This window comes from Erythrolamprus reginae, assembly GCF_031021105.1.
Source record: "Erythrolamprus reginae isolate rEryReg1 chromosome 13 unlocalized genomic scaffold, rEryReg1.hap1 SUPER_13_unloc_2, whole genome shotgun sequence".
In the NCBI taxonomy this organism is placed as follows: Eukaryota; Metazoa; Chordata; class Lepidosauria; order Squamata; family Dipsadidae; genus Erythrolamprus; species Erythrolamprus reginae.
The window spans coordinates 800,057-825,363 of NW_027248446.1; the positions used below are offsets into that span (position 1 = coordinate 800,057).

Consider the following 25,307-nt stretch of genomic DNA (forward strand, 5'->3'; position numbering starts at 1 on the left):
ATTGCCCAGTGTTTATTTCCTTTTTCAGCTGTTTTAAGTGTTAATGTTATTGGGTGGTGATCTCCCCAAATATTTGTTCCAATATTAATTTTTTCTATCATATTTTCAATTCCATTGGTGGTCCAGAGCATATCTAGTCTGGACTATGATTGGTGGGGGTGGTGAGTAGTATGTAAATTGTGCTTTAAGTTTATTTCTTTCCTGCCAAGTATCTTTAAGTCTGTATTCTTCCATTATGTCAAAGAATACAGGTGGTAGTTGGTTTCTGTTATTCATTTTGTTCTTCCCCCCCACTGATTTATAGTCAATTTCTGGATCTACAATGGCATTGAAGTCTCCCGACAGGCATATATTTGGATTTTGGGTCATACTTATTTGTTCATATAGTTTTTTATAAAATTCCTTTTGATTGGTATTTGGTGTGTAAATTACAAGTCTTTTTTTGTTCTATAGAAATTTCAAGGATCAAAGTTCTACCTTCCTCGTCCGAATATATATGTTTTGGGTTAAGCCACTCTATACCTCTTTTTTTGTTCTCTGCTAGGGCCACAAATAGTTTGCCAAGTTTAGGGTTCTCAAGTAGTTTTTTCCCCGATTTTTTGATGTGGGCTTCCTGTAGACAAAGTAGGTCTGCATTTTCACTTTCAAGTTTCTTATATGTTTGTTTCCTTTTTACTATAGAATTTAATCCATTGATATTAACCGAAAATATTTTTGCTTGTTTTTCCATATTACTGTTTCCTGGCTCTTGCTCGTGTGACTACTCTCTCTCTTTCGTCTCTTAAGTCTTGACTAGTGGTTTTTGTTTCTGTTTTTTTATTCCTGTCTTCCTGACTTTGGGGTTCAATCTCCAAACTGCTGTCTCTGGTTCTCTCTAGGTTTTCTTCTATAAATCTATCTGCTTTTTCATAGGAATCGATTTTGATCTTCCTGTCCTTCCAAGTGATTAATACTCCTTCTGGGATTAGCCATCGAAATGGAATCCCTTGTCTTATCAATTTATTCGTTAGAAATTGGAAGTCTCTTCTTCTCTCCCTTATTCTTTTTGGAATTTGTTTTAATATTATTATCTCCTTCCCTTCATATATTAGTGGTTCGCCTCTTGTGCTTTTACATATTTCGCCTTGGACAGTTTTCTTTGTAAATCTAATATGTACCTCTCTCTGTAACTTATAGTGTCTGGTGTAGTTTGTTTGGACCCTATACAGTTCGTCAATATGGTTCTTGAGCCCTTCTTCATCGATTTCTAGGAGTGAGGTGAATATTTCAATCATTATTTTGAAGAGATCTTCATCATTAGCTTCTGGTACATTTTGAATTCATATAGAAGTTAGATTTTTCCATTTCTAACAATGCCACTGCCCTCTCCAGCTCTCGGTTGGCTGCTCTTAGTCTCTCTTTGTTCCTTCTATCTTTGATTCCATCTTCACAATGGTCTCCTCCATTATTTTTATCTTCTGGTCGTGATTATCAATTACTTCTTGTATATTTCTTATTTGTGTTTTAATTTCTTCCATGTTTCCATTCATAAATTCAAAGTTTTTATTTGTTTGATCTTGGCTTTGAATCATGGTTTCTTGTGTTTTAAACATGGTTTCTTGAGTCTGTTTCATAAATTCCTGTATTAAGTCCAGGGAGCTCTGAATAGATTGAAGAGATGGGACTTGTTCTTGTTTCTCTATTGTTGTCATTTCTGTCGGTGGTTTGGGTCCAATTGCAAGCAGTGTGGTTGGCACTTGTTTCTTGAGAGATTTTGTATAAGTTTGTGACATATTTACTACTCTGAAAAAATTACTCCACACTTTCATCAAATAGTAATTATTAAATGTAACATTTAATAATTACTATTTGATGAAAGTGTGGAGTAAAACCCTTAATGTTATAAATTATGCTACTGAATATGACTATTATGTTAAATTGATTATTTCGACACTATCAACACTACAACACTTCAATTCATACAATATTTAATCTTAATCTTATGATCACTCTATCTATTGGTCTCAGAGAAGAAGAAAATGCATAAAAAAGAGTAGTAGAATATCAAGTTACAGTTGTCAGTTAGCAGTTATTATTACAATTACTATTCATATGCTTATATACCTATATCAATTATTATGCTATTTGTGACCTGAGGCAATTGTTATAAATAAATCCTTACGTCAAATCCAATGAAATATTTAGCTAGGTTTCAGTTAATATATTCAAATCAATTAGTCACCTATATTTACTTATCTTACATAGACAATAAAATATATTAATAATAAAGTATATTAATTTATCTATTCATATAGGTTAAAGATTAATAATTAATTACTTATCATGAATATTAAGGGTAATAGAGAGTAATAATATGTTAAATATGTAAAACAGTAATATCTAAATTATATGTAGATTATATTCAATTAATGATCAATTAATAACTCGAAGTGTTCAAATAGAAAAATGAAAAATGACTGTCATAAATTAGGTGATCTATTCAGTTCCAAAAGGGTGGGGAAAGAAAAAAGAGAGAAGAGAAAAAAAATAAGGGGAGATGGGGGGGAGAAAAAAGTAAAAATGTGGCCAAAAAAAAGGAGAAAAATGGAAAAATAATTATTAAAGAGATGGTAATAAAAAAGACGCAAAAAGAGACAAAAAATTAAAGCAAGGAAAAAGTAGGGGAAACATCCTAATTGTAAAAAAGAAGAAGTGAAGAAGGAGGGGGGGGAAGTCTCTAGCAGTTCCGGAAGAATGATCCCTTGTCAGGAAGTTATTTTCACGTTTTACATTGACATCTCCACAGTTCCAATAGTCCGATTATACTTTTACGTTTTACTTTTTGCTTCCTTAAGATTGTCTTTTATTCCAATTGATTTCAAATCAGATCAGCACTTGTAGTAGAGGTGATAGACACAGAGAAAAAAAAGAAATCGAAAAGGCAGGGGGAAGGGTACTAGCTTTATATTCCGGTAGTCCTTGTCTACGCAAAGTTCTCAGTAGGAAAAATGATCCAAAAAAAAAAAGAGCAAGGGGGTTTGAATTAATCTCTTGGTTTACTATTACAAGTTTGGTGGTTACCTGTACTCCAAATTAGTCTAAAGTGGTCTGTAATTAATGTATAAAGAAGAGAAGCTGCGTGTGAAAAGGGGGAATAAATCTTAATTGTCTTCCTTCGAACCGATGAGCTTGCAGTTTTCTGCAACTCACTATTTCCGGTCTCACTGATTACCCCTCCGATCTCTCTCCTTGCTGCATCGCCGTCTCCCTCTCATCTGGAGCCTCTCTCGCCAATATCCTTTCAGGAGTCTTCGTGGAAGAACGTCTGGTCTATCTTCTTCTTCTCACTGTCTGTCTCTCTCCGATCCAATGGTGTTATACCGTCTCTGTCGTGTTGTCTTCTTCCTGATCTCTTAAAGGGTCGCCATGTCTTCGGGCCATAGTGTCAAACACCGGCTTCTTTTTCGTCTGGCTATGTGGGATCTACCCAAAGAAGGTGGGGTTTGCGCACCCCCCCACTATCTTGTGGTATTCCTACTCACGTCTCTTACCTCTCCAGGGATTACAATGCCTCTAAAAGAGCACCCGGCCGGAAAATTTCAGAGTCAAATGGAGCGGCATCTCCCTTAACTCTGCCCCTCCCCTGGAAGTCCTGTGCTATTATTTTTAATTGTTCCATTATTTATCACGTGTTAATATTTTATACACTGTTTTACTGCCTTTCTTTTGTTCAGGGCTACCACATATTTTTCAGGGGTTTCCGTGCATTCAGTATTTATAGTCCAGAGCATAAATATGTGTGTCTTTATTCTGTACATCAGGTGGCATAAGCCCAGCTTAATGCACTATTCCAGTGATTTTCAACCTTTTTTGAGCCACGGCACATTTTTTACATTTATAAAATCCTGGGGCACACCACCAACCAAAATGACACAAATTAAATAAATAAATAAATACATACATACATACATACATACATACATACATACATACATACATACATAACCCCCTCGTATATACAATCCCATGTAACATCCCCTTATAAATACAGTCAATCATCAATCATCCCTACTCAAATTTATATCTCATTTCTGGGTACTTCTCCTGTCTTTCCCCCTTTTCTCTCTCATGTTTGTCATTTCTCTCTCTTCCTCCCTTTTTCCCTCATTCCTTTTCCCTCTCACTTCTCCTCTTTTTCCATCCCTGTCTCTCTCCCCCCCTTATGTGTATGTGTGTATACACACTGGAACCATTTCCAAAACCAGTTGAGGGCTGGGTTTTTTTCTCTTTTATTCTTTTCAAAAAGAGGTGTGGGCTGGGGGGCATTTCTTATTATTTGGGTGCTTTTTACCATATGCTTCAAGAATCACCCCCCTCTCTCTCTTTTGTTTCTCTCTCCTCTCATTCTCTGCCTCAATCATTTCTCCTTTTTTCTCCCCTTTTTGTTCTCATTTCTCTCTCCTTTCCTCTCCCTATCTGTCTCTTGCTTTCTCTCTCTCTTGCTATCTCTTTTTCTCTTATTTTTTCTCTCTCTCTCTTTTGTTCTCTCTTATTTTCTTTCTCTCTCTCTTGTTCTTTCTCTCTCTCTCTTTCTCTCTCCCTCCCTCTTTCTCTCTTTTTCTCACTTTCTCTCTTGTTTTCTCTCTCTCTCTTGCTTTCTCTCTCTCTCTCGTTTTCTTTCTCACTCTTTCTCTCTCTTGTTCTCTCTCTTGCTATCTCTTTCTCTCCCCCCTTTCTCTCTCTCTCTTTCTCACTTTCTCTCTATCTTGCTGTCTGTTGCTGTCACTCACTCTCGTTCTCTCTCCGTTCCTCTCAGCGGAGGCTGGCGAAGGTGATATTCAATGTCGGGAGCGCGCGGGCAGTTGCGTGCGCTCCCTACCCCCCTGCTAGCCGCTCGGAATATTCAAAATAAGAAAAGCCTTCACCGGCGAAGGCTTTTCTTATTTTGAATATTCCGAGCGGCTAGCAGGGGGGTAGGGAGCGTGCGCAACCGCCCGCGCGCTCCCGACATTGAATATCACCTTCGCTGGCCTCCACTGAGAACGGATAGAGAACGAGAGTTGGGCCATTTTTTGTCTCCTGCGTTCCGGGTGCGGGAGGAGCCACGCCGAAAGGCAGGAGACAGCGGAGGAGGAGAGGGGGCGGGCGGGGGGCAGCGCCGAAAGGCCGAGGGGGCCGGAGGCACCGTGGGGAGGCAGGGGCGGCCGCGGCTCCCTTCCCTTCTGCTGCCGGCACCTCCCCGCCCCCCGCGGGCTGGCAGGGAGATGAGGAGCGCGCTTTCGGGCAAGCGACGGTGCTTTGGGGAAGCGACGACAAGCCATGGGCGCGAGGGGGCCGACTTTCAAAGCAACCTTTGCCGGCCTCCCGTGGGAGGGTGCCAATAGCGGCGGCGGTGGCAGGGGGGGGGCAATAGCGGGGGGGCCAACCGCCTCGCGGCACACCTGACCATGTCTCGCGGCACACTAGTGTGCCGCGGCACACCGGTTGAAAAACACTGCACTATTCCATTCCACGTTCAGCCACATCAGCCATAACACTAATGACTGTTTTGAACAATATACAGAATCATTGAGGCTGGGTATGACAAGGAAGGCCTGGGAGGGGAGGGGCCAGGTGAGGCACCCCTTGACATGAGTGACATTGAGTAGGCCACACCCACCCACTTAACATCACTATTGAGCCTTGCCTGCTGAATTACATGACCCATGAAGCCACTCCCACCCAGTCACGACTACAATGCCACCCCCACCTGGTCACATGGCTGATAAGCCACTCTCACCTGGTCACATGACCATCAAGCCACATCCACAAAATAAGCCACGCCCACAGAGTAGTAGTAAAAAATTAGGAAACACCCCCACCCTGCTGCTCTGGAACCATTATTCCTTGAGTAATTAAATTGGTCAGATCTGTTGGGGTGGTTCCCCTCCTTCTCCTCTGGATTCCTCCTCCAAAGAATATCAGATTCATGGATCCATATCAGGACCCTCTACCTGCCATGGCTGCAGCCTGGGAGACCCCAACCTCTTTTCTCGCTCCTTCCTTCTCCTCCTCAATCTGGAGGAATAGGCGGCATTCAAGGCCTGGGCCAGAGTCTTCATGGGGCTGTAATAGTGATAGTCATTTGCGATCCCTCTTCTGTTCCTTTTCCTCTGGGTCTCCAGTGGGGCTTTCTGGGTGCATCTTCTGCGGCCTTTGACAGAAAAGACATTCTTTGAAAGAGAACACAGAAAATAATGATCTTGAAATTTTTCTTCCACAAAGAACTCAGGTTCAAAGGCTTCATCTTTTGGGCTTTCTTTGGGCAGATAACCAAACTGCAAAATACTGTGGATGTATTTGAGAAGTCTGCGCTTGTCTATTGTATACAATGCAAAAGTTGTGAGGATCCACACTTTCCCTTCAATGAGTCCTGGCAAGTGCAGAAATGTTTCATGGAAAGGAAGAATTCTGTCCCAAAGGGAATCATATTCCATGAAGTGAACATAGACATTGACTTGTCTCCACTTAGAGAGGGCATCCCTGAGGGAGGCTGTAGGTTCAGTTGTTGAGAATTGTTGTGATATAGCCACATAAATTCCATTCCTGACAAGCACAGGAGGGAAAGTCCTCATGAAATTCTCTCCCTTCTCTGTGTCTGAAGCAAAGAGGCCAATCAAGGTCCATCTGAAATGGAGGAGCAGTTGGACAATGGCTGGGTACTGGATCCCTTCTTTCTCTTGCATCTGGTGGGAAAAGGGGAATTTGCTTTTATCACTCAGATCCTCTGAAGCAGGTAAACAAGTGATCTGAAAAAGCAAGGAAAAATTCTGTGTTATATTTGGGGTCAGCTCAAATCCAAAATATTAGATTTTAATAAATCCAACCTGCTTCTCGTTAATGTATTAGAACAAATTGTAGTTAGACATTGTTTGAAATATTAAAGACAGAATATTAGGAAGATTGTATAACAAAAATGAAATGGAAATATTTTAATAAACTATAAATAATGTAAATAATATTACCAGTACTGTATCACTTCTACAATTTACAATAATTAGAGTAACACATTGAACTGCTTACTGAAGTATTTATATTCCAATAAAGGGCCTATTATATTTTTTGAGGATTAGTGCATCTTTTTTCTGTTTCTGTATCCCAGATTTTTTCTGGAGGAATCCTTTTAGCTTCTTCTCCAGTTATACAAAAAACAGGCAGACCTCAGGATTTTTCAGTTGTATGATCCAAGATTTCTCTTTAATTGAAATGTTGACTGTTTTGGACGTTCATCAGTTTCCAGAGATTAAATTTTATGCCGATTTCCATATTTTCTGAATTTACACAAAGCAGAAATTGTGTAAATTCCCGATTCAACTGTGAGGGCAGCAGCTGGAGTCCTTTTACCCACCCCAAGATACTCCTCAGAGGCTGTGATTGGGTTGGTTCTGCTAGTGCAGTGTTTCCCAACCGGTGTGCCGCGGCACACTAGTGTGCCGCGAGACATGGTCAGGTGTGCCGCGAGGTGGTTCCTGCAAGTGGGAGCTCCAGGGCTGAGGCTTCAGCCCTGGAGCTCCCACTTGCAGAAGCCGCCCCCCCGGCGCCACTGCTATTGGCACCCTCCCGCGGGAGGCCGGCAAAGGTTGTTTTGAAAGTCAGCCCCCTTGCGCGCATGGCTTCTCCTTGCTAATAGCGGCGGGCAATAGCCGGGGGAGGGGCGGCTTCTGCAAGTGGGAGCTTCAGGGCTGAGGCTTCTACTTGTGGCTGTCCCTGCCTGCCTGATCCATCCTTCTCTCCGGCTTTCTGGGGGCACGGCTCCTCCCACAGCGGTGGCTGCAGCGGCGCTGGCGATCCGTCCGCTAGCCGCTCCGAGCGCTGTGGGAACGCCCACCCCTCTCACAGTCCTGCTTGGTCTTCTCGGCCACCTACATGCTGCGGGAAGCCCGGGAAAACCAAGCAGAGCCCCAGGCCAGGCAGAAGAATGCCGCCGCCTTGCTATCCCGCTTCTCTCTGGCCATGCCGTTGCAGAAGCAACCTCTCCCCCCTCACACGCACACTTTCGTCTGGGCAGGGGGCGAAGCCGACCCCCCGGCTGCCGGCGAAGGAGGCTCGCTTGAGCCTCAGAAAGGAGGCGGATTCAGGCAAAGAGCCCGGCGCAATGGGCGCAGCGTTGGAAAGCGAGCGGGCGGTGGGGGCACTTCGCTTCTGCCTTCCTGAGGACAACAGATGACTAATCCCGCCACTTTGGACTGCCGCCAGAAAGGCAGCTCCCCCGTTTCCTCCTGGTGGCTGCAGCAGCACTGGCGATCCGTCCGCTAGCCGCTCCGAGCGCTGTGGGAATGCCCACCCCTCTCACAGTCCCGTCCCGGGCTGTCAGTAAAGGGGCTGCTTCCCATCCCCCTGCCAGCTTGCTCAGAACATTCAAACTAAGGAAAACCTTCGCCGGCCTCCACAGAGAAGAAAGGAAGAGAGAGAGAGAGAGAGCAACAGAGAGAGAGAGAGAGAGAAATGAGAACAAAAAGGGGAGAAAAAAGGAGAAATGATAAAATGATTGAGGCAGAGAATGAGAGGAGAGAGAAACAAAAGAGAGAGAGAGAGGTGATTCTTGAAGCATATTGTAAAAAGCACCCAAATAATAAGAAACCCTCCCCCAGCCCACACCTGTTTTTGAAAAGAATAAAAGAGGAAAAAAACCCAGCCCTCAACTGGTTTTGGAAATGGTTCGAGTGTGTATACACACACACGCATAAAGGGGGGAGAGAGACAGGGATGGAAAAAGAGGAGAAGTGAGAGGGAGAAGGAATGAGGGAAAAAGGGAAGAAGAGAGAGAAATGAGAAACATGAGAGAGAAAAGGGGGAAACACAGGAGAAGTACCCAGAAATGTGACAGTGGTATAAATTTGAGGAGGGATGATTGATGATTGCCTGTATTTATAAGGGGATGTTACATGGGATTGTATATATGAGGGGGTTATTTATGTATGTATGTATAAATTGTTTGTTTGTTTGTTTGTTTGTTTGTTTGTTTGTTCGTTCGTTCGTTCGTTCGTTCGTTCGTTCGTTCATTCATTCATTCATTCATTTATTTATTAGATTTGTGTCATTTTGGTTGGTGGTGTGCCCCAGGATTTTGTAAATGTAAAAAATGTGCCGCGGCTCAAAAAAGGTTGAAAATCACTGTGCTAGTGATTTATCTCTGAAGCCCCAAATATCAGATGGATGTGAGAACATGGGGGAAACCTTGGCCTCTTATACTTTGATAATTGGGGCTGAGGAAGCTGGAGAGCTATGAGGTTTTCATTTAAGCCCCACTTTCACTCAGGCCCTTTCTCTCACTGAGCTCCTTTGATGATGAGGGTCCCAGATTCAGTCTCAGAGAAAACAACCCCAGGAAAGGAAAGGTGTTACATGCTCTATTGGCTGACCAACTGTGGCTACTATGTCATTTCCCAAAGACCATGTGTAAGTATGATAATATCATTTTGTTAGTGTAAACTAGAGTGTTAGGTATTTAGCATGCTAAACATGTGCACCTATAAAAGAACTTAAAACAAAATAAAAGAATTGGAAGGGACCTTGGAGGTCTTCTAGTCTAACCTACTCCTCAATCAGGGGACCATATACTATTCCAAGCAAAGTAGCTTTCTGGTCTCTTTTTTAAAACCTCCAGTGTTGAACTTCTGGAGACAAGTTATTCCACTGATTAATTGCTCTAAATGTCAGGAAAGTTCTCCTTAGTTCTAGGCTGTTTCTCTCCGTGATTAGTTTCAATCCATTGTTTCTTGTCTTGTTTTCCAGTTTTTGGAAAATTGGTTAACCAATCCCCCCTATTCTTTGTGCCAGCCCCTGAAATATTACACACTGTTATTAGTTCATTGTGAGAAAAGGAAAAATAATGACACAGGAGCCAGGTGAACAGGAACAGACGTTTACTATCTCGTTAATCAAGGAGAGGCCAACTCAGGTAGAGAATCACACCTGAAGAAGGCAATTGACATCTTCACACCTCCATTTTTATACCAAAGCAACAATACATACGTGACTCCCAGTATACTGAACACTCCCATAAGTCGTGACATGAGCAATGACATATGTTCTTAATGTATTTTTTCCTCTTACTTAGGGATTAGATTAGATTAGATTTATTGGATTTATATGCCGCCCCTCTCCACAAACTCAGGGCGGCATATAAATTAGGCCCAACTTTATATCCTGTTTTTCGCACAATGAGCTAAAAATAGAATATGTATTTATTTATTAAATTTGTATTCTGCCCTTCTCTGAGGACTCGGGGCATCTCACAGCATATAATATAACAATACAGTACAATGGCATATCTAGTTGAATTTAAAATAACAATCTAAAAATCAAATATATAAAAACAATCATACCAGTTCAATCATACAACATATATCTCATTTCATTGGCCAGGGGGTTGGGACCTAATTGCCCCAAACCTGGCAACACACGTGAGTCTTAAGACTCTTATGGAAGGCGAGGAGGCTGGGGGCAGTGCGAATCTCCGGAGGGAGTTGATTCCAGAGTGCCGGGGCCACCACAGAGAATACTCTTCCCCTAGGCCCTGCCAAGTGACATTGTCTGGCTGATGGGACCCAGAGAAAGCCAACTCTGTGGGACATAACCAATCGCTGGGACTCATGCGGCAGAAGGTGGTCCCACAAGTATTCTGGCCTAATGCCATGTAGGGCTTTATAGGGCATTACCAACACTTTGAATTGTGTCCGAAAAACAATCGGCAACCAATGCAGTCCGCGGAGTGTTGGAGAAATACGGGCATGCCTAGGGAGGCCCATGATTGTTCTCGCAGCTGCATTCTGCACAATTTGAAGTTTCTGAACACTCTTCAGAGGGAGCCCCATGTAGAGACCATTGCAGTAGTTGAACCTCGAGGTGATGAGGGCATGAGGGACTGTGAGCAGAGACTCCCTGTCCAAATAGGGCCACAACTGGTGGACCAGGCAAACCTGGGCAAATACCCACTCGCCACAGCCGAAAAATGATGGTCCAATGTCATCTGTGGATCGAGGAGGACAACCCAAGTTGTGGACCCTCTCTCAGGGGGTCAGAATTCCCTCCCCTCCGAGTAAAGGAGGGACAGATGGACATGTCTCAAACTCAACCCTGATAAGACAGAGTGGCTGTGGGGTTTGCCTCCCAAGGACAATTCTATCTCTCCATCCATCACCCTGGGGGGGGAGTCATTGACCCCCTCAGAGAGGGTCCGCAACTTGGGCATCCTCCTCGATCCACAGTTCACATTAGAGAAAGATCTTTCAGCTGTGGCGAGGGGGGCGTTTGTCCAGGTTTGCCTGGTGCACCAGTTGCGGCCCTATTTGGACAGGGAGTCACTGCTCACAGTCACTCATGCCCTCATCACCTCGAGGTTCGACTACTGCAATGCTCTCTACATTGGGCTACCTTTGAAAAGTGTTCGGAGGGGGCGGAGCCAACTGAGGAACAGAACGGACGGTGTGGAGCCGAGCTCCGCCAAACACCACCGTTTTTCAGGTTCTCTTTGGTCCTACGGGGATCCCAGACTCTGCGGAAAAGGGTCTGGCGTAAAGGGGATACCGTTAGCACGATTTGAGGCGGCAGCCCGATCGGCGGAGCGGACATTCCCCCCTACGACTGAGTGCCTGCAAGCTAGGAGCGTCATGGCGGCCTAGAGTGTTCCCAGCTGGAGGTGACTAAACGAACGCTAGCTACGGCGATCGAGCAGAGGAGTTGACTATTAACATACCGGAGTCGGATTGAAAGTGAGATCTACGAACTTAACTTCTTTTTCCTCATATATGGGCTAGCGTCGCTTGAGCTAAAAACCAGATAAGCAGCGACAAGGGAAGGAGGAGGGAGGAATTGACATCTTCCTCCTTCCGGCTGGCGGCGAGCGTTTGTTTGTGAGTCATACTAATTATTTAAGAAAGCTTTCAACAACATCCTTTAAAGCGTATAACATACACCAAGAAGACCTGACGTCCCGCGAGGAAACGTAATTCTCCGAATGAACTTTTTCTCTTCTAAATGGTTAAACTTGGAATCTTCTAAAGAGGTCTCAACGGGACAGCGTGATCCATCTACTTCCTGGTTCCTGGTTCCTCTCTGGCTCTTCGATCTTTGTTTGTTTTGCTGCTGCGTCACATTAGAGCGAGTTGAGGGATCGTCGGCTTTTCTAATTTTCTAATTTTCAATTTACTTCGTCTATGGGGGACAGCGATCGGAGGCTCCTCTTTCGTCTGATATCGGGAGGGGTAGATCGCAGGAGGGATTATAAGCGGCTGGAGAGCACCCTAGAAACTTCTACCAGAGAGATCGGTCCTACTGACTAACCTACTCAGTGAAATAACGAATCCAAAATAACATCAGCGTGCGACACCACTGAAACCCTACCCGAACTCCATGAATTAGGGTTTGAAGATTCAGAAGGGTTTGATACTCCATTTAATTGTTTAACTGCACGATAAGTAATTCTTATGCTCTACTGTCTCGCAAATTTCTAATCCCTATTAATAGTTGATAATTTACATAAGGTCTCTGTATTCTACCAAGTTTGTATCCCTCTACTCTATAACGTCACTATCTATATCAAATAATTAACACCTTAATCAACTCTAATGTAATGAATTTATATGAATGAACTTATTGACTTTACTATTTAATATAATATATTTAATATAACAAGACATTAACTGCTATTATTAATTTTCTGTATATATTAATTGATAACTATTGTCTTTTTGTAAAAACAACTTAGCTATAGGATATTTGAATACACTACTAACTTTGCAAGTACTTATTCTAAACTATAAAACTAGTACTGGGTATTAATAGAAATAGAACAATAGAAATAGAAATATAAGATAAGATATACTTGCAGCAATATTCTGAATTAATCTATATATACTATTCTGTCTTTGTTAATTTGCTACCGGTCAATAGTAAACGACACCCTAATTAGAAGTTTACTATAATTAAGATAAGGTATTATTTTCTTTGTAATAGTTATATACTTTGTTTAAACTATATATAACTACTTAATAACTAATTAATATACAACCTGTCTGAACATATTCCTTCTAACTTCCCTTACGTATTTCCATTCTCTAGAGGGAAGAAATATCTTTAAACTTTTACCTTTTAAGGTCTACTACTGAGTCCAACAGGAATTGATATCCTAACTACACATTACTTAAAATATATTGTTTTACTTTATCGATACTAAACTCTGGATCAGACCATCAAACAATTGTATCAGTGGGCAAATTGGTGGTCAGCTGTAAAAATGACAAGCCTTTCTAATTTGTCTAGGCTAGGATCAGGGAAAAAATCAATCACCCATTCTACATCAGCCATACCAAGTCCCTCTACTCAGAGATCTCTCGACGATATGTTACCTAGAGAGAGGTCTAATTCTTATAAAGATCTTCAAGCCACGCTGCTTCAAATGCAGGAGCTAATGCTGAAAAATCATCAGGATATTAAAAAAGAATTAGGTGAGGTGAGGAGCGATACATCCGAATTAAAAGAGTGGATGCAGAACATGGACAAAAAGCACGAGGCTTTTCAACAACAAATGACTAAACAAGAACAGAGGATACAGGTCTTAGAAGACAAAATAGACCAAGAACACAAACAAATGGAAGACCTGACAGATAAATTAATCCACGCCAACAAAGATTTAGAGAACACAGTAATTCAATTAGAGAGCGAAAAAGCTAACCAATATCTTAGATTTCAAAATCTCAGGGAGGAAAAAAGTGAAGACCTACCAGACATTATGGCCGATATCCTTTCAAAGGCTCTGGGCATTGAAAAAGATACAATGCTAAACGAGATCGATGAAGCCTATCGTATAAACACTAACTACGCTAGACGCCATAACCTCCCCAAAGAAGTTCACATCAAATTTATCAAAAAATCAGTCAGGGATGAAATCCTTCACAGAGCCCGGGAAGATCCTATAGAACACAAGGGGAGACAATTGGTAATATTAAAACAAGTCCCAAAACACGTCAGAGACCTTCGTAGGCCATACACCTTTCTGTCAGCAAAATTGACCAGACACAATATAAATTTTAGATGGCTAGTCCCAGAGGGTATGCTTGTGACCTGGCAAGATAGAAAATTAAAAATAGACTCTGTCGAAAAAGCTGAAGAATTTTTCGACAAAAATTTCTCTACCGACCGAACTTCTGAAACACAAGACGATACCGGAACAACGAACCTCCCTTCCACTAGTGTACAACCTATAGAACAGAGCCCAACAAGTTTAGATAGAACTCAGGCTACTGATAAACTAACTTTAGGCAACAATGGCTATACAGGATATCCAAAAGAAACTAGAAGTACAAGGGCAACAAGACCCAAGTACAGATAACTTAAACTCGGCACAAGGAAAACTAAACAAAGGAATTGAACTATACTCAATTAACATAAATGGCCTAAATGCACCAAAAAAAAGAAGCCAAACTCTAAATAAAATTGCTAAATTAAACTTTGACATTATTGCAATGCAAGAAGTCCACATTAAAAATAAATTTGAGCACCTACTCAAAAGAAATAAACTTGGGAATCTGTTTACGTCACTTGCCGGGGGAAAAAAGAGAGGCGTAATATGCTATATCAATCCTAATATTCAAGCTGAATTGAAATATAAAGATAGAGAAGGTAGAATTTTAATCTTAGAACTTACTATAGAAAAGGACAAATTAACTTTAATAAATATTTATGCCCCGAATGAAGGCCAAGAAAAATTTTATAAAAAACTATTAATCACCATCAGAGAACATGCCACTGACAATATCTGCTTATTAGGTGACTTTAATGGTATAACCAACAATGAAATGGACTATAAGAATGACAAAAAGACCAAACAAAAGAAAAGAATATTACCTAAAACCTTTTTTGATCTAATTAAAGAACTAAAATTGAAAGATAGCTGGAGGGACAGAAACCCCAAACTTAAAAAATTTACCTTTTACTCTGATAGGCATCAATCTTGGTCAAGATTGGATATGGTCTGGACAACAACAGAAATTAACACCAAAATCCACTCGATAGATATAGAACCTAATTATATTACAGACCATAGTGCGCTCAAAGTTACCTGGAAAGGAAACAAACAGAATTGTAGATGGTCGCTTCAGAAATCCATTTTAAGTCAGGAAGACTTTAAGCAAAAACTTAAAACTGAAATGAATTATTTCTTCCAAGAAAATCCAAAAGACAACACTAGCCTTCAAAATGTTTGGGATACTGCCAAAGCTGTTATTAGAGGGATAGCTATTTCATTCATGGCTAAAGAATTTAAACAAAAAAAACAGAAGTTAGCTAATTTAGAAGAAGAGTATAGGGCCTTAGAAGAAGAACTTCAGAACTTCCCCATTAAAAATGAAATCAAACAAAGTATGCTACAAATTAAACACCAACTAAACTTAATTGACCAACAAAACTGGGCACAACAAATAAAAAGAACTAGCCAACACAATTTCGAAAATGCCAACAAACCTAGCAAATGGCTAGCCAATAAGCTCAGGAAGCAAAATGAAAAGAAACTTATAAACTGTCTAAAAAACAAAAACGGGGAACCATGCCATGACTTGGAAAGGAAAAAAACGATTGCTAGCGATTTTTATAGTAAACTTTATGAATACTCTGAAACTATACAAAACAATACTCAAGACACAAAAATCCAAGAAACCCTAGAGCAGGCTAAATTACCTAAAGTACCACAAGAAATGGTCAATATAATCAATAAACCGATCACTGAAATAGAATTAAAGGAAGCAATAAAAAGTCAAAAAAACAACAAAGCACCAGGCCCGGATGGACTCCCCACAGAACTTTATAAAGATCTTCCTAAGGAAATGGAAAAAGCCCTTTTAGAGACGTTACATGAAGCTCTAGATAGAGGCAAAATCCCAAATTCATGGACAGAAGCAAACCTAGCGTTAATTCCAAAAAAAGATACAGACCACACAGATATAGCTAACTATCGCCCGATCTCTCTCTTAAATGCCGATTACAAAATCTTCACCTCTATCTTGGCGAACAGAATCAAAGGTTTTCTAAATTATTTTATACATCCAGATCAAAACGGTTTTCTCCCCGGGAGACAGCTAAAGAATAACATTAGAATTGTGCTAGACACGCTCGAATACTACGAAGCCCATAATGAGAAACAAGTGGCGTTAATATTTCTTGATGCCCAGAAGGCTTTCGACAATGTGTCTTGGAAATTTATGATAAAACAGCTTGAGTATATGGAATTTGGCCCCAAATTTATTAACGCAATAAAAGCTATTTACTCTGTCCAATCGGCCTATATAATTCTCAATGGAGATACATCAACCAAAATCTCTTTATACAAAGGCACAAGACAAGGTTGTCCACTGTCCCCTCTATTATTCATTTTAACTCTTGAAGTACTAGCGAGAATAATAAGAGATAAGGAAGACATACGGGGTCTAAATTGTAAGAAAGAAATCTATAAACTCCAAGCTTTCGCAGACGACTTGGTACTCATCCTAGAAGATCCTTTAAAATCAGGTCCTAAACTATTAGAAGTTCTGGAAGAATATGGTACAGTGGCAGGCCTCAAAATAAACAAAACTAAAACCCAAATTTTAACAAAAAACATGCGACAAGCACAAAAAGACATCTTATCTGCTAAATTGGATATTCAAATTGTCACAAAAATTAAATACCTTGGCATCAATTTGACAAATAGAGTGTCAAGCTTAAAATCAAACAACTACGATATATTACTGGATAAGATAAATAAAGACTTGTCAAAATGGAGGAATTTACAGCTATCCCTCCTTGGGAGAATTGCAGCCATCAAAATGAACACTCTGCCTAAAATATTGTTTTTATTTCAAACTATCCCTATACAATTAAAACAGGAATTTTTTACCAATTTGACCAAAATAACTAACAATTTTATCTGGCAAAACAAACGGCCCCGAATCCGACTAAAATACTTACAAGGAAAAAAAGAAGAGGGCGGCCTGGCTCTTCCAAATTGGAAGGACTACTATACTGCTGCATCGCTAGATTGGACAAGAGACTGGATGAGTCTAACAAACACTAGACTTCTTAAATTAGAAGGTCATGACCTCCATGCAGGGTGGCATTACTATCTCTGGGACGAAAAGCCGTCAACCCACAAATACTTCTCCAATCACCCGATTAGAAAATCGTTAATTGGCACTTGGAAAAAAACTAAAACTAAATTATATAAAGGAATTCCCATGTGGTATGCCCCTTTAGAAGCCTATGTACATCCTAATTTACATAAGAGAAATAATATATTAAGATATAAAGACATTTTAAACCCAAACGGGACAATTAAAACAAGATTAGAACTTGAAAATTCGGGCCAAAAAGTGGAATGGTGGGAATACCTTCAGATCCAGACTAAATTAAACAAAGACAAAAAAAATTCCGGGATTACCAAAAATGCTCTGTTAGATAAGCTATGTATAGGCCCCCAAGATAAGATAATCAAAAACTTTTACGGTTATTTAAATTACAATGACTTGGACACCTTTAACAAAAAATCCAATGTTAAGAAATGGAACCTTGACCTTAAAAAAGAGATAAAAGAGGAGGAATGGCAAACTCTCTGGACAAAGAACTATAAACTGACTATTGCCACCTCCTATAAAGAAAACCTGGTCAAAATGTTTTACCGTTGGCATATTACCCCAATTAAATTAACCAAAGTGAACAACAAACTTTCACCAATCTGTTGGAAATGTCAACAAGAATTGGGTACCTACTTTCATCTATGGTGGGAATGCAACAAAGCCAAAACCTATTGGGAGAAGATCGGAATTTGGATTGAAGAAATATTAAAATTGACGCTTGACAAAACCCCTGAATGTTTTTTATTAGGTATAATTAGGCAAAAATTGTCGAAACCCCAAGCTCATCTAATCATCCACTTAACTACCGCAGCAAGACTAACATATGCGCAGTGGTGGAAGAATGAAGACCCTCCCCCAAATGAAGCAATAATTAGGAAAATAATGTACTGCGCAGAAATGTCGAAACTGACTCTATTAGTCAGGAACGAACCGTTAGAGATGTTTAACAGTTGTTGGGACCCTCTCTATAAATGGCTAGGAAGCAACAGAGAGACCAATAGGCTTTAAAAAAAAAAAAAAAAACATGAACTGTTACAAATCCGGTATAAAGTATTCCATTATCTAATATTATTACATGAGACTGTATATGTATTTAACTATGTAAACTTACCATTATTATTTGCTAACTTCTTAACAATATATGCAAACGCAACACTGGCTTCTAACACGCTTGACAACCTATTCGAAATATGTTACTGTGCAAAAATATCTTGATCTAATTATCGTTTTCAACTCAACTCCCCTGCTTATTCGCCGATATTGTTATTAGTTTTGTTTTTGTTCGATTGTTTGTTTTCTGTTTTTTGTCTTTTTCCTTTATATGTGATATGCCCCGCAATGTACCATAAGTTGTATATATGATGTATATGTGTACATTTTAATAATAAAAAATTTATAAATTAAAAAAAAAAAGAAAAGTGTTCGGAAACTTCAGATCGTGCAGAATGCAGCTGCGAGAGCAGTCATGGGCTTCCCCAAATATGCCCATGTTACACCAACACTCCGCAGTCTTCATTGGTTGCCGATCAGTTTCCGGTCACAATTCAAAGTGTTGGTTATGACTTATAAAGCCCTTCATGGCACCGGACCAGATTATCTCAGGGACCGCCTTCTGCTGCACGAATCCCAGCGACCAGTTAGGTCCCACAGAGTGAGCCTTCTCCGCGTCCCATCAACTAAACAATGTCATTTGGTGGGACCCAGGGGAAGAGCCTTCTCTGTGGCGGCCCCGGCCCTTTGGAACCAACTCCCCCCAGAGATTAGAATTGGCCCCACCCTCCTCGCCTTTCGTAAACTTCTTAAAACCCACCTCTGCCATCAGGCATGGGGGAACTGAGATACTCTTTCCCCCTAGGCCTTTAGAATTTACGCATGGTATGTCTGTATGTATGTTTGGTATTTTATAATAAGGGTTTTTTTTTAGTTATTTTAGTATTGGATTAGATTGTTACGTGCTGTTTTTATCCTTGTTGTTAGCCGCCCCAGGTCTACGGAGAGGGGTGGCATACAAATCCAATGAATGAATGAATGAATGTCCTTGTGAGGCAGAACCAGTGGTGGGCCCCAGCCTCAACGGTGGGGAACGTGGTTCCGGTGACGGCCATGTAGTGCGTAGGCTAGCACTGGTGGTGATGTCGGGCATGCCTGTGTGTGCCCACATGTACACACAGCACCGGTGCTTCCCCAGACCAATGCCTGCCCTGGCCCACTGCAAGCGCTGCCTTCCCCCGCCGATTGCCCCTTGCTCGCCTCTCACGCCGGTTCGCCCCACTGCTTGCGCTGCCGCCGTTCGCCCCAAGAGTGAGAGGAGAATGTGGCAAGCGGGCACTTATTTGTTTGTCCATTTCTGGGTTTTTTTGCTTCTGTGCATATGTAGAAAAGAATCATTTGAGTATAAAAGAGAACTTGATATCACAATATGGCTGCCCTTTGGTTACCATCTTTACATTTTCCTCTCAGTCGCCACGGCTCCTTTTCATTAGACTAGAAACACACAATTCCTGAAACGGCTCTTCATATGTTTTAGTCTCCAGATTCTTAATCATCTCAGTCTCTACATCTTTTTTTTATAATATGGTCATCAAACTTGGATGCAGTATTCCAAGGGTCGTCTTGCCAAGGCATTATAAAGCGGCACTAATACTTCACATGATCTTGATTATTTTTATCCATTAATGCAAGCATTTTTGGCTTTTTTTTGTTGGTGCCACACATTGCTGGTCCATTTTTAAGTGATTATCCGCTACGACTCCAAGATCCCTCTCACAGTTACTACAACTGAGGCAGGTTTCACCTAATCTGTAAGTGTACATTTAGTTTTTTCTAGCCTAAGTGTAAAACCTTACATTTCTCTACAATGAATTTCATTTTGTTAGATAGGCCCAGGGTTCAAATCTATCTGGATCCATCTGGACCTTGAGCCAGATTTTACCTAATTTGAAAGTGTACATTTGGTTTCTCTAGCCTAAGTGCAAAACCTTACATTTCTCTACACTGAATTCCGTCTTGTTAGAGTTCAAGTCTATCTAGATCCATCTCAATCTTCAGGCTATCTTCTGTGGTGTTGGCTATTCCTACAACTTCAGTGTTGTTTCCAAATCTGATGATTTCCCCATTTCTCCCCACATCCAAATCATTCATGAAGATATTGAAGAGTCCTGGGCCTAAAATGGAACCTTGGGGGTCCCCAACTGCTAGTTTCCCTCCACGCAGACGTAGTTCCACTGAGGACCACAGGCTGACTCCACTTGGACATAATGTTCTCTATCCCACATATTTTTAGCTTACCAAGAAATAGGTTGTGGTTTACTTTGTCAAAGCTTTTCTGAAATCCAAGTGCTGTATACTAGGTGCACTGCATTTTACTGGTCCAATAACAGTATTTTTTCTCAAACAATGAAATAACATTTATTTATGATCTGTTTTTTTATCATGTATTAGTCCTGGTAAGTCATTCATATCTATACTGAATAGCAACTGTTCAAATATGTATCTTTCCTTTCCCTCCTTGGTAAGCATAGATCCCTCTTCTTGTGGCTCTATTGAGCCCAAATCTCCCTCACAAAGAAGGGCCTGGATCAGGGCCAACAGGCTGAGCTCGGTTTTGAGGGCAATCCATTTTCTCCATCATATTTCTCTGTTCATTGTGTCAAAAGCTGCACTAACCTCTAGAAAGCCACCAAATCTTGTTTTACCTCATTGATATAGACTAGATATATCAAGACCAATTTGAGGCAATATATGATCATTAACTAACGCAATATTTGTTATAAAATCTACATAGCTTTTAAACTCTACCTAAAACATTCTGGTTCTTCTGCCAGGAATGCATTTTTTCTCAAATTTAACTAAGAGGATGATGGCATAGATTTTAGCCACAATATCTGCTAGTCAATTTGGTCAATAATTGCTAGAGTCCTTTTTATTCCACATTTTAGATAGCTAAGATGCTATTATTGCCAACTTCAACCTGAGTGGATAGGGCAGTTCTTGCCTTCTAAAATGAAGATGCCAATAGAGGCTCCAACAACTAGGGATATTTTTTGAACAGTTAAATAGTTGGTAGAATATCTTCTCCATTGAATGTATTGTTTGAACTTTAGGCCTTTTATGATTTAACTCAACATGAACATAATGGGGTAAAACACTGACATTTTTGCTAATATGGAGAAAAGCAGCTTCTCCATCATATTTCTCTGTTTATTGAGTCAAATGCTGCATTAACATCTAGAAAGCCAGCAAATCTTGTTTTACCTCACTGATACAGATTAGATATTTCAAGACCAATTTGAGCCAATATATGATTATTAACATGCATTATTTCTTATAAAATCTATATAGCTTTTAACTTTACCTGAAACCTTCTAGTTCTTCTGCAAGGAATGCATGTTTCTCAAGTTTAACTAAGAGGATCGCGACATAAATTTTAGCCACAATGTCTGCTAGTCCATTTGGTCTATAATTGCAGGTTTTGTCTTCTAAAATAAAGATGCCAATAGAGGCCCCAGCAACTAGGGATATTTTTGATCAGTTAAATATTGGTAGAATGTCTTCTCCATGGACTGTATTGCTTGCATTTCAGGCCTTTTATCATTAATCTCAACATGAACATAATGGGGTAAAACATTGACATTTTTGCTAATACAGTGATCCCTCGAGTTTCGCAATCTCGATCTTTGCGAAACGCTATATCGCGATTTTTCCACCCGATGACGTCACTCCCTTTCTCATCTTTCTCTCTTTCTCTATCTTGCTTCTTCCTCTCTCACACTCCCTTCCTCTCTCATCTCTTTCTTTCCTTCTCTCTCTTTCTCTATCTCTCCCCCTCTTGCTCTCGAGCGGCGGGCGGCACCCAGGGAAGGTTCCTTCGGCCGCCGAGCAGCTGATCTGCTCGGCAGCGCAGTAGCAGCGAGGAGCCGAAGATGGGGTTTCCCTGTTGCGTGGGCAACGGGGAAACCCCATCTTCGGCTCCTCGCTGCTACTGCGCTGCCGAGCAGATCAGCTGCTCGGCGGCCGAAGGAACCTTCCCTGGGTCTTCCCCGCGGCGGGCAGGCGAGCGGTGGGCAGGCGAGCGGCGGGCGGGCGGGCAGCGGACAAGCGGCGGGCGGAAAAGTGGCGGGCGGACAAGCGGCGGCTGGACAAGCGGCAGCCGGACAAGCGGCGGCCGGACAAGCGGCGGAAAAGCGGCGGGCGGACAAGGAACCTTCCCTGGGTCTTCCCAGGTGCGGAAGTAAAAACACCATCTGCGCATGCGCGGCCATGGAAAAAAGGGCACGCATGCGCAGATGGTGTTTTTACTTCCGCACCACTATATTGCGAAAAATCGAGTATCGTGAGGGGTCTTGGAACGTAACCCTCGCGATACTCGAGGGATCACTGTATGGAGAAAAGCAGCTCTTGAATTCCATGAAGAAGACATGATTGCATGTGTTGGTCACCCACCATTTACTTTTACCAGATGGAGAAAAAGACACACAAACCTGTGGGACTTTGCAGGTGCCTACTAGTGTTGACATCTGAATGGAGATTTCCCTTTTAGCTACATCAAAAAGAGTCAGAAGGTTGTCCTTCCTTCCATAGCCATAGTTTGGGACATTGGCTTCTCCAGTGGAGAGAATGTCCAGCAAGACATCTGAAGTGTGAAAGGTGCTCATATAGTTGTCGTGGATATTGTAGCCAAGTGTGAGGTTGTGCAGGAGCTGGGAATTCTTGTTGATCAGTTGAATGTTGAAAATTAATGTTAAGCCAGATAAAAAACCATAAACATCCCTATTGTAAAAAAAGTTATTATAATCAACAGTAATAACAAATACTTCTTTTAATATATGCTACTCAAAAAAATAAAGGGAACACTCAAAGAACACATCCAAGATCTGAATGAATGAAATATCCTCATTGAATACTTTGTTCTGTATAAAGTTGAATGTGCTGACAACAGCATGTGAAAAGCAACACAATCAATGTTGCTTCCTAAGTGGACAGTTTGATTTCACTGAACTTTGATTTACTTGGAGTTATATTCTATTGTTTAAGTGTTCCCTTTATTTTTTTGAGCAGTGTATAATCTTCCACATTCCTACTGAACCAAAAGCAATGGAAATTGGCTGATGTATGGCAACTACAACTGATTCCTCCACTACTTTAAATAAAATTCATTATTCAAGGAATAAATTAAGGATTGAACAGAGAGAGGAAAAGAATCTACAGCTCTTTCAGCTTTTTCTCAACCTTTTTGGATTTGAGTCTCTTTCACAAAATCAGAAAAATGAGAGAAGCCATGGAAATCAAAATCATTCAGGAAATTAGACATAGTCCCCAATATAGGAATACATTGTGAAAAAACAGAAAAGGAGAATGTTAGAATGGAGGGAGTGCAACTCCATCACCCTGAATGACTTACGGATGATGGAAAACAAACTGAAGAGAAGGAGCCATGTTGAAAATCAACTTTGTATGCAATGTGTCATCTCCAGTGATGACTATACCAATGAGATGGTCTCCTGGACTGTAAAAGCTCTGTGGTTGTTTTCCATCCTGGTGCTCCAAACTCAGCGGGCATTTCCTTCTCAGCTTCCCAGAGACTGGTTGGGATAAAAGCAGCACCAGAAGCAGAAGCAGCAGATCCATAATTCATGGGGTGACTCGATCAATCTCCTTCCTGTTCCTAAAGAAGAAGTAGAAGAATTCAGAGGATTCTCACAAGGTAGAATATGATCCAGTCGTTTTACTGATTGAAATACAGCTTCACCTGGAAAAGAGAAAGACATACATGCAAGAAGAGAGACTCTGCCTGCCCCCAAACTCCATATTTCTCTGCCCAAAGTCTCCCCTGGAGGATTCAGCCAAAGAGCAGAGCTGAAACCTTGATCATAATTCTCTTTCTTAGGAGAGATCCCTGGATAATTCATCTTTGGGGAATTCTCTGTAAAGAAATGAAAGGGAAATAATCCCCATATGGCACATAATGGCAGGGGCAGAGATGGAATTAAATCAGTCATCTAGAATTGAGAGGTTTGGGAGCTCAATGCTTGAAACTGACCCCGGAGGGAATACACGGCAACTGTGGCCGAAGAAACAAATAAATCTGAGATTTGTTGGCGTGAAGACAAAATCCCAGGGGCCAGTTAATGCCAGAGCATCTCACAGATCTGAAATAGCTGCCTGCTGAGTTAAAGCCAACATGTATTTAACTTTATTTTGAACGTTAAAGCCCAAAGGCTCCATACAAAAGGGCTGATGCAACTTCAGTGAAAAACTAGTTACTAGAACTTTGCAAAATTAAAAAAAAACTTTTAACTTTGAAGAGTTAAAATAAACTTTTCTCTGTCTCTCTCTCTCTCTCTCTCTCTCTCTCTCTCTCTCTCTCTCTCTCTCTCTCACACACACACAGACACAAACACACAAACCCAGGGAGAAGTTAGAAGAAAACTGGCTAGCTTAGCAACCTGGAGATGAGTGGACTTCAACCCCCAGAATTCCACTGTCAGCACTCAGGGACCTTCCTCCCCCGGGCCTTTCCATGCTTTAGCTGTTCCTCTCACTGCCTGTACAGTGCAATCTGTGCTCTGGCCTTTAAATCCTAACCGGCCTCCTCAGGTAGTGAGTAGGACAACTAAAGCTGGCAAAGACCCATCTGTTGTTGTTCTTTTAAGGCCCATTCTCACAAGGAGGTTTGAACATCTTTATTTGAAGAAACACCAGTCTTTTAGCCAATGATTTATTTGTGGGATTGTGTGTTATTTTGCTGGGTGTCATCCTCTTGTAGCTAGAATGGAAGGAAAAACCACCTGTGCAGTGGTTTTGGACTGTGTTGCCCAAGTGGTCATAGTCTTTCATTATTTGAGTCAGGTCTTTCCCTGTGTCATTTGTTCCCCCATGGATCACCAGTAGGAGGCAGTAGTCAGTGGACTTTATTATTTTGGTAAGATTTTGCATTACATCAGAGATTTTAACTCCAGAGAGACAGCACACATCTCTGGTTTATTTTATTTATTTTATTTTATTTATTCAATTTTTATGCCGCCCTTCTCTTTAGATTCAGGGCGGCTTACAACATGTTAGCAATAGCACTTTTTAACAGAGCCAGCCTATTGCCCCCAACAATCCGGGTCCTCATTTTACCTACCTTGGAAGAATGGAAGGCTGAGTCAACCTTGAGCCGGGGGTGAGATTTGAACCACTGAC

General features: G+C 41.2%; 1 protein-coding gene across 1 annotated transcript in view; it reads right to left on the reverse strand.

Annotated features, from left to right (window-relative positions):
- LOC139155166 (vomeronasal type-2 receptor 26-like) overlaps window positions 1-23,750 on the reverse strand; it is a gene marked incomplete at its 3' end in the record, with an annotated part of 35,017 nt that extends 11,267 nt beyond the window's left edge. The window contains exons 1-3 of the mRNA XM_070730250.1: window positions 23,524-23,750; window positions 22,604-22,892; window positions 5,973-6,767 (exon numbers count right to left, since the gene is read on the reverse strand). Of these exons, the coding sequence (XP_070586351.1) occupies window positions 5,973-6,767; window positions 22,604-22,892; window positions 23,524-23,750 (1,311 nt within the window). The remainder of the gene's footprint in view (window positions 1-5,972; window positions 6,768-22,603; window positions 22,893-23,523) is intronic.
- Between the last annotated feature and the right edge of the window lie 1,557 nt (window positions 23,751-25,307).